Below are 14050 nucleotides of genomic sequence, written 5' to 3'. Positions count from 1 at the left end.
CTCTACAGACAACTTCTTCATATCAAGCCATTAGACAGTAAGTAAAGTTAAAAATCTTTTATTTGAATTCAATTCCCTCAATGCAATATATATATATATATATATATATATATATATATATATATATATATATGCTTTCGTAGATTTTCACGGGTACAGGAATGCAGGTTTTGGTGTCTTCGGGTGTCTTCCCGTGTAAGAGTTGGGGTGTCTAGGCGACGTTTCGACGAGGTCTCACTCGTCATCTTCAGGCGAGTATACACACACACAGATCAAGAGCTGTGCTTTTGCTTTTAGAATAATTAAAGTGATATTTGGCTATAAAAACAAACATAAATATAGTTTTCAGAATCTTCCATATTCTGCATAAATGCCCAGCACAAAGCACAAAACCAAGAAAACAACAGTCACAGTTTGCATACTTTAAATTCATATACTAGAAAAAGCCCCCATGTCGGCACACTTTAGCCAATATATAAAATTGTCTTAAAGCATAGAAAAGGTATCCCAATAAAATCTGTAAAATGTGGAACAAGTAATTAGAGGATTAATATTATACCTTTTATAAAATGGCGACTGGATATAAATCAAACCTCTCTGTTATTCCGCATACAATTCCTGGCAGACCCTCCAAAGTCTGAGAGGAGAATTAAGCAAGCAGAGAAGATTTGTGTGTGTGGGTTGCCTTTTTTAATGGTCACAACTGTCCCTACTGCAGCCTGTGTGGTTGCAGAGGGATTGCTTTGGTACGGCTAGGACCCAATAAACACCAGAAGAAATGTCTTGATCATAAGGAGGATTTGATAACAGGACTTGTTACTTAGACTAGTGGTTCCCAAACTGCCCCCACAGACTACTTGAGAATTGCTGAGAGTCTTAGCAGACACCTTAGCGATTTCCCTGCCTTTTGTAGCAATTGCAATGCACTGGGCTAGATCCATTGTGATTTTTAAAATGCATTTTAATTGCTTCTTTTATTTCTTACATGTTGTGTTTTATTGCGTCGAATTCCATAGTATACAGATTTTGAAACAATGCAACAACATAAGAAATCAAAGAAGCTGGGAATCGCAAGTGGGGAGAGTGCTGATGAACTTGGGTCCTGTTTGTGGTCTTCCAGTAAGCATCTACTTTGGCCTGATTCTGCAAGTCTCTTCTTATTTCCTGCATCAAGCAAGGGGCAGAGGAGGGTTTTAGGGAGCATGACCAGTTTGGTACACTGGGTGCCGAGCCTTGGGGGTGCCACAACTATGGTCTGGAATGGAGCGTGAGGGGTGGGGGTGGGGGAACTTTGGCATTGCACAGGGTGCCACTGATATTTGAGAATGCGAGGTCCACCACTGCAAGAGGTTGGATTACATCAGGAGTAGGGAACCTGTGGAGCTTCCCTATGTCATTGGACTACAATTCCCATCATTCCTGAACACTGGCCATGCTGGCTACAGCAGATGGGAGATGGAGTCCCTAGCCTTGGACTGGACATCTACAAAGCTCTTCCTAATTCTTACATTTCAATGATTATATGAAGCATGGCTCCCAGGGTGATTGTATGGACTTACATGCAGGGTTGGCCCAAGACAATTTGATGCCTGCCCCAACTCAGAGTACCAATATCCATCCCAGCCGTCAAAATACAATAATAATAAACTGAAGATCTTACAGTTTGCTGGCTTTCGTAACACTCAAAATCATGGCAAAGTGGCTTCAGCATCACTCTATTAATATTTGAATGGGCAACTGCACATCCAAGGCATTGCTATGTCTCAGCTAGATATTAGTCCTATTGAAAGTCAGCTGATTGAACGCCCTAGAAAAGTTCACCAACAGAGCAGAGGCAGCCAACAAACTGCCCTCTGGGTGTTCTCAGACTCCAGCTCCCATCAGCTCAGCCAACGATAAGGAACAATGGTTCCCCATCCCTGTATTCTGCGTTTTGTCTAACCTGTTCTCTTAGCGAGTTCTGTGCCATTCAACTGCAGCTGGAGAAAGGAGAAAACGCCCAACATGGGCTTACCAATCACCTTTCCCGATTCCTTCTGTACTTTTTATTAACTGTCAGTTTCCTCCTGGGATAGAGGAAACCCATAAAATGGACAAGCTGGTTCCATGCTGATGTGCAACGTGGTTGACCCTGCCACGCACACAGTCCAGAGAAACAGATATCATTGTACCATTACGAACTTCAAAGGAGGAGCGAAGCGCAACGCTGGTCCAGATACTTCCTTCTGGCATTTGCCCTCCAACCTGCTGCGCAATTGATTGAGGCTGCCCATGATCACCGTGGAGCTGATTTAGAGTCACCCGGAGCATATTACACGAGTGGATCAGCTTTATTGAAAACACAACACTGGCGACTCCCCTTTCGGTAAAGATAAAGTATTTCTGAGCAAGTTGCCCAGTAGAAACCAAACAGATCTGCTTCTCAATGGAGGAAACCTGAGTGAAATCCAGTAATTTGTTTCTGACAGCTCCTGTGGGCAGCCCCTTAACGGAGACCGAGGCTGAGAGAGCAGTGGAAACTGCAGATGGGATCCAGATGAGGCTCAGCGTACTAATTCCAGAGCTGTCTCCAAAATAACGAATGTTGCATTGTGCTGGCGAAAGGACCTCAAAGCTAATCAGATCCCCGGCTTCAACTTTGGTGGCCCCGGAGGCAGATATTGACGTGTCTCGATAATTGACGCCAGACTTGTGCACCGTCATTAGTTCTACGTTAGTGCCGTTTCGGTTGAGATAAGACACCAGGGAAAGGCCTTCGTGGATGCAGGTGGGGCCCATGGAGTACAGGGCTTGGTGCAAAACGAACTTCACCACGCCCCTTTCCGTAAACTTGACGGCTCTGCCATCGTGGGACAAGGTTAGCATGTAAGGGTCGGAAAGGGAAACCAATCTGAAAGTTGGCCGGTAGTTCGTTTGGTAGTGCATCGCGGTGGACAATTGCGCAGTCATGGCTACCGCCCCCGTATCGTGGGATAACCAAAGCAAACTGAGAGGCGTGTTGAGGTCGTAAACGTTGAAGTCTTTACTTTGGTTGCAGAATTGATTGGGGCTCTTCAAAAACAGCCAGAGAGCTTGGCCTGGCTCTACTTCCGCCGCGCCGCTCACACTGACGCTCTGGAAGATTTTGCCTTCCGGCTGCTCGATGCGGACCGCGCTCAGCTCGCAGCCTTCCTCCTCCTGGCTGCTGAATTTCAAGGCAAGCTGGAGGAAATTCCTGCAGTTGTGTTTCACGGCAAAATTGAAGTCGGCCCACATTAGGCCGTGCTGCTTGAAGACCAGGCTGTTCTCTTCCACCGCGACGATGTCCCACTCGTGCTTCCCCTTTATCTTCAAGGTAACGCCAGGATAAATTTGAGAAGCGCCTGAATTTGCCATGGGTAAAATGGCGTTTGCAGTCCAGGACTCGGACAGCTTGTTCTCACTGGCTGTTGAGCAAACGGTGTCGCTGACAGTGGAGCAGGGGAGAACAACCGCCCTGTCTTCACACATTAAGCAAGCCTGGCACTCTTGCAGCTCTTTGTTAAAGAAATACTCTTCTCCGCACAATCCCAAGGCAGCTTCTTTTGCTGCAATTCCAAGGCATCGGAATCCTCCTGTTCACACACAGGGAAATACAGTTTCAGTCGCAGGCCCATGCTGGATTATTATTACTCTACCATTATTGTTATTATTAGTATTATTATTAGTATTATTATTATTTGCACTTATTAGTCATGCTGTTTTTTCCCTTTTACACAAAGTGACCCAAAGCAACTTACTAGGTTTTCTGTTTTACAATTTAAGATACTCATTTTACATCCTTAAGTTATCAGTGACTTCCCTTCTTCTCTGTCAATGGTTCATTTTACATATAATAAATCCCTGCATATTTTACAGAAACATTTAGTATTCCATCACTGCATCCATCAGAACTTATTTACACTGTTGAATTTATCTTGATGCTGCTAGCATTTTCAGCTGTACACAATTATTTCCCATATAATCCATAAACGTTTTCCAATCATCTTTAAACGTATGTTTTTCTTGTTCTCTCATTCTATATGTTAAGACTGTGAGTTGTGCATATTCTGTCAAGTTGCCATTCTTCTTTAATTGGGACCTCGCTCGTTTTCCATTTGGGGGCTAACGAAACACGGGCTGCAGTAGTGGCATGCATAAATAACCTTTTTTGACACCCAAAGCAACATACAACTGGTTGCTGAAAATATTTATATCCTGTCTGTCCATGCTCTTAGGGCACCATAGAATAAAAATGTAATGTTGCAGAGGCAATATATACCCCAAGAGGGCTGTCTCTGATTTTAAAAACATTTCTCACCTTCTAAAACTGCTAGCACATTTGCAAAGCTAAGCAGGGGCTGGCGTGGCTTCAAATTAGATGGGGGACCGCATTGCAGGGGGTTGGACTAGATGACCCAACTCTACCACTCTATGCTTCTGTGTTGATTAAATTGCATGAGTTTCTATTGAACTATTGCCATTACTTACATACAAATATAACTGATAGACCCAATTTTTAGTTTGCATGCAATAATTCTGGAGCACGTTGGCTGGAGCTGATTGGAGTCCAAAAATGAAAGAAAAAAAATAGAGGGTGTAGTGAGTCCTATTGAAATGGCTTGAAGGGGATGTTCAGGGAGTGGGATATACGGTATATGTAACTGAAAACTTGTGTATCATCAAACTAAATTGGGAGGGGTTCCCCAGTATATATTTCATGACTAAGTATGGCTGCCACTAAATTATTTGCAATAATTCTATAAATGCAGCACTTGTAAAGAAATCATATTGAATTGAAATAATGCATTGCAACATAAAAGTGATATTTTTTTTTCTAACAAAGAGTCCTAAAAGCTCTTATTCTTCAGCCCAACTCCACAATTTCCACTTGAAACTGCACCATGAGGGAACATTCCTGCCTTCATGAATGGCTTCATTCACAGAAATGAAGCAACTTACCTGGAGTGTTCAGGCACTTTATCCTTTCTCCACAGATGTTTGGTGATTCAATGCACTCATCTCTATCCTATGAGTAACAGATAACAGAGTCAAGTTCAAATACTTAGCATTGCTCTGGGGCATCGTGCTACTTGGAGCACAGCCAGTATGGCCAGGTAAGGGTCCATTGACCGAGGAGGGAGACCAACGCAGGACACTTTGCCCAGGGGCCCATCAAACTTAGATCTGGACCTGATTACAGAGCTTAACGGAAGTGAGATATAAATCGTGTGAAGGGCCGTAGCTCAGTGGTAGAGCATCTATCTGCCTTGCATGCAGAAGGTCCCAGAGTCAATCCCTAATGGCATCTCCAGGTAGAACTGGAAATAATCCTTCCTGAAATCCAGGAGAGCTGCTGCTAATCGGTGTGGACAATATGGAGCTAAATGGACTCGGCGTAAGGCAACTTTCTATGTTAAATGTGTAATTTGTGCTGGAGCATACAGGCAAAAGTGATAAGACTACAGGCATAATAAACGTCGTTTACACAAAGAATAATGCAACGAAATCCAAAGTATATAATACTGAAACATGGGTACAGTGGTACCTCAGGTTACAAACACCTCGGGTTACAAACACTTTGGGTTACAGACTCCGCTAACCCGGAAGTAGTACCTCAGGTTAAGAACTTTACCTCAGGATGAGAACAGAAATCGCGTGGCGGCAGCGGGAGGCCCCATTAGGTAAAGTGGTACCTCAGGTTAAGAACGGTTTCAGGTTAAGAACGGACCTCCGGAACGAATTAAGTTTGTAACCAGAGGTATTTGTACTTTAACTTTAGTTGGTCTGCCTGTGACCTTTCCGTGAGGCTGTCCCTGTTTGGGGGAACAAGTACTGTTAAGATTCCGAGCACAATGATCTTTCACCTGGCATATCCGATCAGCATTTGTCGAGCACTCAGACAGCTGGAAAAAGCCAGCAGGGCATAAGGTGCATTTTTCACACTGCGAGGGTGTCTTTTGGAAATTACAAAATTCGTCACTTTCACAAAGGCCACAGTCCATTAAAGGTTCCCCAACATCAATCACTTTGGCATCGACTTCTACTTTATGCATGGAGTAGGACTTCTGGAGATGGCTTCTGACTTGGTTCTGAAGGCCTTGGAGATTGGCTTCGAAATAATGTTGAATATCCTCTTGCAAACTCTGAAACGACATTTGCTTCACCGTGTCAAAAAGCATGCCATACTGGACCTTGATCAGGTCCATTTGTTCATACATCTTCCTGTGTTGCTCTACGATTTCCCGCTGCTGAGCCACCAACATGCTCTGCTGCTCTGCAAGTTTTTGCTGTAAATCCACAATCACCGCCTGCTGGCTTTTCAGCAAGTCGACAAATTTCTCTTGTCCTTTCGTAAGCTGAAGTTGCAGCACAAGCGCATCCTCAGACGGAACCTCATTTTCCCCTAAAATACAAACAACCTGGCATTAAAACATAAATCCTTGGTGGTATTTCTCAAAACATCATCAAACGAGGTCACCAGAATGTGTGACAGGCCTTGCTGAAGCATTCAGCTGTGTGCAAGCAAATAGCATTCAAGGGCAGAAATAAAGCAAAGCCGGGTGTGTGTGTGGGGTGTGTGTGTGTGTGTGTGTGTGTGTGTGTGTGTGTGTGTGTTTGTAATCCATAAGGGGAAATACCCAGAAGTCTTCATCAGGCACTATCAATGACTTCCCTTCGTCTCTTTCCATGGTTCATTTTGCATATCATAAGTCTCTGCATATTTTACATAAACTAAACCATTCAGTATTCCATTATTACGTCCATCCAAATTTATTTACACTGTTGAATTTATCTTAATTCTGACAACACTTTCAAGTGTACACAAGTTTCCCCCATATATTCCATAAACATTTTCCAATCTTGTATAAACGCATGTTCTTCTTGTTCTCTTATTCTATATGTTAAGTCCGCATGCTGCACATATTCCATCAGCTTAAGTTGACATTCCTCTTTAGTTGGGACCTCGCTCGTTTTCCATTTTAGAAGTGGCCTAGTTAAGACACCACACCTACCTGGTTTGACATCACAGGTCAGCTGAACGCCCAGGGCAGCACCGCCTAGATCTGAAGCTGTGTAGGCAAGGTCTTCCCCAATGAACTGGGCTGCCCTCTCAGTTGCTCTGACCAAGGTGGGCTCACGGCAACCTTCCCCCTGGTTTGGAGGGCATGGGATGGTCTGGGTAGCTGGCCTGGACTTCTGGCGGATGTGCAGAGGCAGCCTGCACTCAATGCCTTTGCAGTCCCGAACGGTGCCATTGGGAGCGCCAGCGCTGCAGTCTCCTCCTCCAGAGCAACTCTCTTCTGCACCCCTCGTGGCGGCCAAGGCAGCATGTCCCAGGTTGCTGCCCCCTAGAGGCTCCTGCAGCTGCCCTTGCACAGGTGTGGTGGAGTGGACAAAGGCACGAGAAGGGTGCCTTGCCCTTCCTGAGCAGTGGGGGCCCTGGCAGTGTTGTCTGCTGGGCTGATGTTCGCTGTCGCTGCTCCTGCTGCACGGGGGGCTCCGGCAGTGCGCAGCGCTGATGCATCCTCTTTCGCCAGCCAGAAGCCACAGGCAAACCCCTAGCCAGCAACAGAAAGCCCAATGGAACTGTCTCGCCAGCATCTCCAGCGTCACCTGCAAGAGGAAGAGAGACCTTGGCAGTCCCTGGGGCAAGAAGAAGAAGAAGAGTTTGGATTTGATATCCCGCTTTGTCACTACCCAAAGGAGTCTCAAAGCAGCTAACATTCTCCTTTCTCTTCCCCCACAACAGACACTCTGTGAGGTGGGTGAGGCTGAGAGACTTCAGAGAAGTGTGACTAGCCCAGGGTCACCCAGGTGGAGGAGCGGGGACGGTTCACCAGATTACGAGTCCACCGCTCTTAACCACTACACTGGCTCTCTTGGGCAAGGGGAAGGAAAGCAGAGGGGCAAGGAAAGCACTGGGGCAAGGAAAGAGAGACCAAGTCTGTGTTTTTAGGGTATTGGCATACAGGTCCAATTTGCAGGTAGCACTCTGCCTTAATATGAACCAGCAAGTGTGCGGATTCCTGGAGTAAAGATCACCAGTACTGAGCCCCTTACTCAGTCTGACTGCTGCAAGTCTACTCAGGTCTAAGCCATGATTTGGTTTAGCTTTATGTTCAAACTCAGGCTTACGTTCGTCTCCCCCAGAAAAACCACAGGTGGTAAATGAAAAGCAAACCCTGGTTATAACTTTTGGTTTTCCCCCAAAGCAATACAAACCTCAATCATGGAAGCAGCAGGAACTGGTGAGGAATACAGCAGCTATGAACCTGCATGTTTGGTCGTTCATGCTAAGGCATATTTTCGTTTAGCATTACATGCATATCGGATCAAAGAAAGAAAAACAACAGCTTTTAAAAAAGACGCTGTCTGTTAGAAACTAGAAAGCCGTGGTGTGTTAAGACAGAATCCTCGGTCTGGATGGACCAAGTGCAAATCCCAGTGGGACAGGCAACCATTGTTATCTCTACTACCTCTCAGGATTATTGCAAAGGCCCATGGGAAAAATGGTAGAAGTCACTGTGTCATAGTGGTTAGAGGGCTTTATGCCACACCAGCAGTGACGTCACAGGGTCACTGTCCAATTGAAGTGTGTGTCTAGAACAACTGCTGTTCCTACCCCAGCCCAAGATGCGATAGCTGTGCTTGCTAGGGGCAAAACAACCATTTCTCCCGTCTTAGCAGTGATTTCTGAAACAATATTAACTAGGCTGATGAGCAGAGGTTGGTCAATGTTTACAGATGCCCTAAAACAAAATCCAGATTCTTAGAATAGAGGAGGGGATATTGGACATACCATATTTATCCTGAGGAGAGAAATATCCATTAACAATACTGATATTAAAAATGGAGAACAACAACAAAACAGCAAAGCATAAAATGTTAGGAAAGCTATTGTTGTTAGTGGAAAAGGGTCCAGATAGGAACATAGGAGGTTGCCTTATATGGAGTCAGACCATTGGTCTACACTGTCAACACTAACTGACAGCATCTCCGCATTGTTTCAGCCTGGAGAACACTGGGAATTGAACCCAGAACCTTCAGCATGCAAGTCAGATGCTCTACCACTGAGCTATGGTCTTTCCCCCAAGGATTACGTCTGCAATTGCAACTGACAAACTTCCTTAGAGAGGGAGCTCCACACAAGGGTGCCACCACAGAGAAGGCCCTCACCCCTCAAGATCCTAACAGGAAAATCCAGAAAAGGACCTTACTCCAGGGATGGGTGACCTTTATGTCCCTTCAGTAGTACTCAGCTCCCATCATGTACCCAGGCATCATGGCTAATGTGGTCAGGGATGATGGGAACTGCAGTTCAACAGGTTCTGTATCCCTGCCTTAGTGGATTTCACTAACAACAATCAGGTTTGGATGGAAGAAGACAGCCTTTTAAATCTTGATCCTGGAACGGAATTTAAAGATGAGAAGCAGCACCTCTGTGCCCAGAAGCAAACTGTTGATCAATTGACAGTATTCCAAGATACCCCTTCTGAGAGGCTCAACCCTCTCTTCTGGTGTTAAGGTGGGGCGGGGGGGGGGGAATCAAACATACATTTTAGACCGTGAATGTTTTAAATTTGCATTACAGGCAGAGTGAAACATAAAACCCAAAGGGAGTCTCGCAAATGTTGAAACAAAATCAACAACCACAGCAGCGAAGGAACTTCCTCCCAGCCAACCAACCGCATCCCAAACATGTTCCTTGGAAGTTAAGCCCCACTGATTACTACAGGCCTCACATTCCTATACTTAGTAGGATATCACACTTTTCTATTCATCTGCCTTAGAAAAACAGTAAATATCAGATGCAGCAGATCTGAGAATAGCCCATCTGCAAGAAGAATTCTAGTTAGGTTCTAATACCCAGCAATTTTTCTAATTGTTGTTCTTTTTATTCTATTATCCTAACTACCTGTCCCATCAACCTTTCAAGAAAGCTCTAAAAGGGTTCCCTTAGCACAACTTCGTTGAATTCAGGGAAAATAACTTTATTCTGGCAGATCTATCCCCATTTGGAGAAGCAAAGCTGCAGTAAAAGGCTTTCTCCTTACAATATAGACACACACACACACACACCCCACTCCCTGGCTGGGCACATTCGCCTATGAACTTTTAACTGACTGTTAAAACACTCTTTTTAAAAAAAGAGCATGATCCAACCACTCTTACGGGAGCAAACGAGCTGCTTACCTTTAAAAAAAAAAAAAGAGGAGCAGATGGAGCGGAAACCAGTAGCTTTGGGGAGATCCAATGTTCTGCTCTTTTGGATCTGGACTGAGATGAATCAATGATCGCGTGAAGAAGGCAAAGTTTGTTTTGCCTCCACGGCGGGAAACTGACCTCCTCCTCCGAAACCCTGGAAGGGAATCTTAAAGTGCAACAATTCTTTTAGGCATCATTAGCATCGGGTTTCCCGGGACCCTCCCTTTAACTCTTTAAATCCCGCGCTGCCGCAGAGGCAGGAAAAGGTTCAAGGAGGGGAGGAGGAGGCTCCGCCGTTCAGAGGTGAGTTGCGATTGATTTAGTCTCCCTGGTTGCTGCAGCTTCAGGAGGAGGAGGAAGAAGACAGAGCAACACTGGGAATCTGGTTACGGAATTAACTGAGCGCGCAGGTCTTGACCGCAGGGAGAGGGCGAAGAACCGCGTTTGGGCGAAGATGAAAGGCTCCTCCTGTCACCCCCGAGTCAAAACAAAAAGTGACGCCGGTATTAGCGTCAAAGCCAATCAGCATCAGGAAGGGACTCAGCCCGCCTCGGCCGGCCACTCTGACCCCTGTCTAACAATATGTGCAACCAGTGCTGAATTTACGTATTGGCTGAACAAGTTATAACTTAGGGCCCCACTCTCTTGGGGACCCCCCAAAAAAAATTAAAGAGGAAAAAAAACCTGGATGTGCATTTCCAAATATAAGATAAAAAGCAAATAAAATAAAACCTACATACAGCAACAGTGTGGCTAGCTGTGGGAAAGAATCTTCACGGAAGTTCACAGTAATGGGCCCCGCCTGCTAGCCCGCTCCCTAAAATATCACTGGTTTGCTCATTTCCATATATAGGGTACCTACATTCTGCATGGACTGGTTGCATGGCAACCTGTGCAAATGGCTTTAGATACCTATTAGCTCCATAAATTACCATATAGCATATATTCAACACAGAAAACAGCGACAATTTGTTGTTGACAAAGGACAGCTGGACATAGAAAGGGCCCCATTACCTTCAGTAGCTTAGGGCCTCATCAAACCTAAATCTGGCCCTGCGTGCAATGTTGCTCTGCAAGTTAAAGAACCCAAATTTAGCCATTGGTTTCTCCCTCTGAGACAGGGTTGAGAACCTGCGGCCTTCCAGAGGCAAATGGGACTTGTCCACAGTTGCGCATTATTTGGCTGTTAAGCCACTTCCTTCGGTTTAAAAGAAAAGACCACACACGCACATAATAGGAATCTATATATCAGGAAGCACTCTGGATTTTTCTGTTCCCACCAGTAGGTGTTCCCTTTTGTATTTTGTTCCCTATTATGCAGATTCAGTACCAACAGGGCATGCGTGGAGACAGGGGAGTGTGCATCTTGTTTGTTTTAATTTTTAAGCTCACTGTGCAGGTAGTGTTCAAAAGGACACAGTCAGCCAATTATAAATCCTCAGCACACTTTTCAGTGTGGGTTACCTGTGCAGTTCTGCAAATCTGAGGAATCAATAGCTAGCTAGCTATGCAGGAATCTATTTATGCTCCTGCATCAGAAATACTTACCAGCACCTCTGGAAATGAAATGACATGAATTGCAATTCTTAGCATACACTTCAGATTCATGTTGCTGCTCAATATCTAGTGCGATCTTTTTTTTTTTAATATGATTTGCTGGTGCAGTTTTCTGGTTTTGTGCAAATCTGAGGGATCAAAAATATTTATGTGCTTGAGTGCCATAAATAGTTACAAGTACTACATAGTTACAAGTACTAAGGAAATGAAAGCACTGAGGATATACTGTACAGTGGTACCTCTGGTTACGAACTTAATTCGTTCTGGAGGTCTGTTCTTAACCTGAAACCGTTCTTAACCCGAGGTACCACTTTAGCGCTCGATTTCTGTTCTCATCCTGAGGTAAAGTTCTTAACCCGAGGTACTACTTCCGCGTTAACGCAGTCTGTAACCCAAAGTGTTTGTAACCCGAGGTATAACTGTAAATGGAATGGTGAGGAGGAGGAGGAGGAGGAGGAGAAAGTAACAATTGACCCACCCACACCAAAACAAATAATCTACAACCCCAAGTGAAGCAGTTTGGAGCCTGATTTTCCCCAGTTTGTAGAATTATCCCTATATAAGGTAACCCCAAATTTATAGTGGGAAAGCATTGAGATTGGTGTTGTTTGAAGGTGGGCTTCCTCCTATCCGCCCTCACAATTGGCTGTGTGGGCTGGGGCTGATGGGAGTTTTTAGTCCCAGCAATATCTGGAGGGCCACAGGTTTCACATCCTGCACTGAAAGATCAGGTGGCTTTGAAAGACCTTTACCTGAGACCCTGATGAGATGCTACCAGTTAGAGTAGGTAAGACTGTACTAGGTTATGGTATTTGCAAAAGCATGCATGAATCTTTGCTGTACTGTGATTGCTCTGTCCTCAGATATTTGCGTATTTAAATCCATGTGCCAGTGTGAAACTTAATTCCATCTTTTCAGTTTCTCTCTAGTATTTGTATATATTGGATTATTTTTTTATGTTCAAATCAATTGTACAAAAAAGTAGATGGTTCAGTACATGACAGTACATGAATAAAACAAAACAGTAGAATGCTACAACATCCAACATTCTGCCCTACTGAAGTACATAAAAGAGTACGTAATAGAAGAAGTGTGTTGCTACCATTTATAATTTAACTGAAAACAAACTTGAAAGATTCCTAGAGATAGATAGGCAGTTTTGCAATCCCGACTCCGATTTAAATCTCTGAGAGATTTGTAGTTGATCTACTGTAGGGAGCCATCTGGTCTATATTTTATTCAGCGTTTGAATCATAACACTATACTTTTATTGGCCGTGCAGAGTTAGCTCTGCAAATGCATTGTTTTATTCTCTGTCTGTTAAATGTGAAGTTGGTGTTTCATTTTTGCTAGCAAAGTGTTATATTCAAAAGCTAGACATGTTTTAGTTCTCAGCCGTTCCCCTAAAGTGACACAAAAGCTGCTCTGGACATCGTCAGCCTCAATTTCAACAAAAGGTTTATGTTTCAATGATTTCTCTCACATTTTGCAGCTCACATTTGTATAAGTTATATATTTTTTTGTACTCATAGGGGTGATATTAAACGTTAGTCATACTCAGAGCCACTGAAATCAATGCACTTAAGTCATTTTAGTCTGACTCTATACCTAATGTCAGATATTTTCCTATACATTCTGCATTCCATTTGTGATACCAAAAACTAAAAAATATTTTTTCCCCCCAAAGTGATAAGTTTTCATTCAGGCTTCTGAAAGAAACCAATTACCAATACCAATGCTGTGTCCTTGGAACATCTTACTACTACCAGTGAGGTGAGCATTACACACAGTGGGAACTCAGCCGAACTCAGTTTGGGCACCTCTTAGCTGGGCTCCATTGCCATTCTAAGAGCATGAGGGTGGTGTTGACGGTGAGTTCTAACACTTCTTTTTCTAGAAAAATAGCACTGATTACACACAAATTGCCACCAGCCGCTGATTTTCCTCAACTTTGAAATCAGATAAGGAGGAAAGGCAACACTTTTGTTAGCTAGAAAGTGCTGTCCTCTGCGCAGAAATAAGTACCACAAAGTTCAATCAGTTGCACTTGCTCTCTAGCGAGTGAGTTTAGGATTGCAGCCTTGATCATCTGAAGCTACTTGCTCACGCATTTAGGGAGTTGGAACACCTCACTTGCATTACAGTTTCAACTTCAAAGGGAACAAAAGAAGTCTCTTGCTTTAGATATGAGTTGGAGCCATTCCAGTATTGGCGTTTTGTTTGGAATAAGCTGGTTGATACCAGCAGACTCACGTGCAAAGCCAGAATCGTAGAAGTTCCCACCCAT

The 14050-nt window shown here is 44.2% G+C and overlaps 1 protein-coding gene across 1 annotated transcript; it reads right to left on the bottom strand.

The window, feature by feature from the left end:
• Positions 1 to 1594: 1594 nt before the first annotated feature.
• Positions 1595 to 14050, bottom strand: LOC310690347 (uncharacterized protein; the record flags this gene model as incomplete). Its single annotated transcript, XM_083469106.1, has 6 exons — positions 1595 to 3593; positions 4960 to 5026; positions 5865 to 6403; positions 7014 to 7644; positions 11755 to 11762; positions 14017 to 14050. 6 exons carry the CDS (start codon positions 14048 to 14050, stop codon positions 2056 to 2058), a joined length of 2817 nt encoding a protein of 938 aa, XP_083325232.1. The 3' UTR covers positions 1595 to 2055.

This window comes from Podarcis liolepis (genome assembly GCF_965112155.1).
Source record: "Podarcis liolepis genome assembly, chromosome: 12".
Taxonomy (NCBI): domain Eukaryota; kingdom Metazoa; phylum Chordata; class Lepidosauria; order Squamata; family Lacertidae; genus Podarcis; species Podarcis liolepis.
Note: the sequence above shows the minus strand (reverse complement) of the source record. Positions and strands in the feature narration are given on the sequence as shown.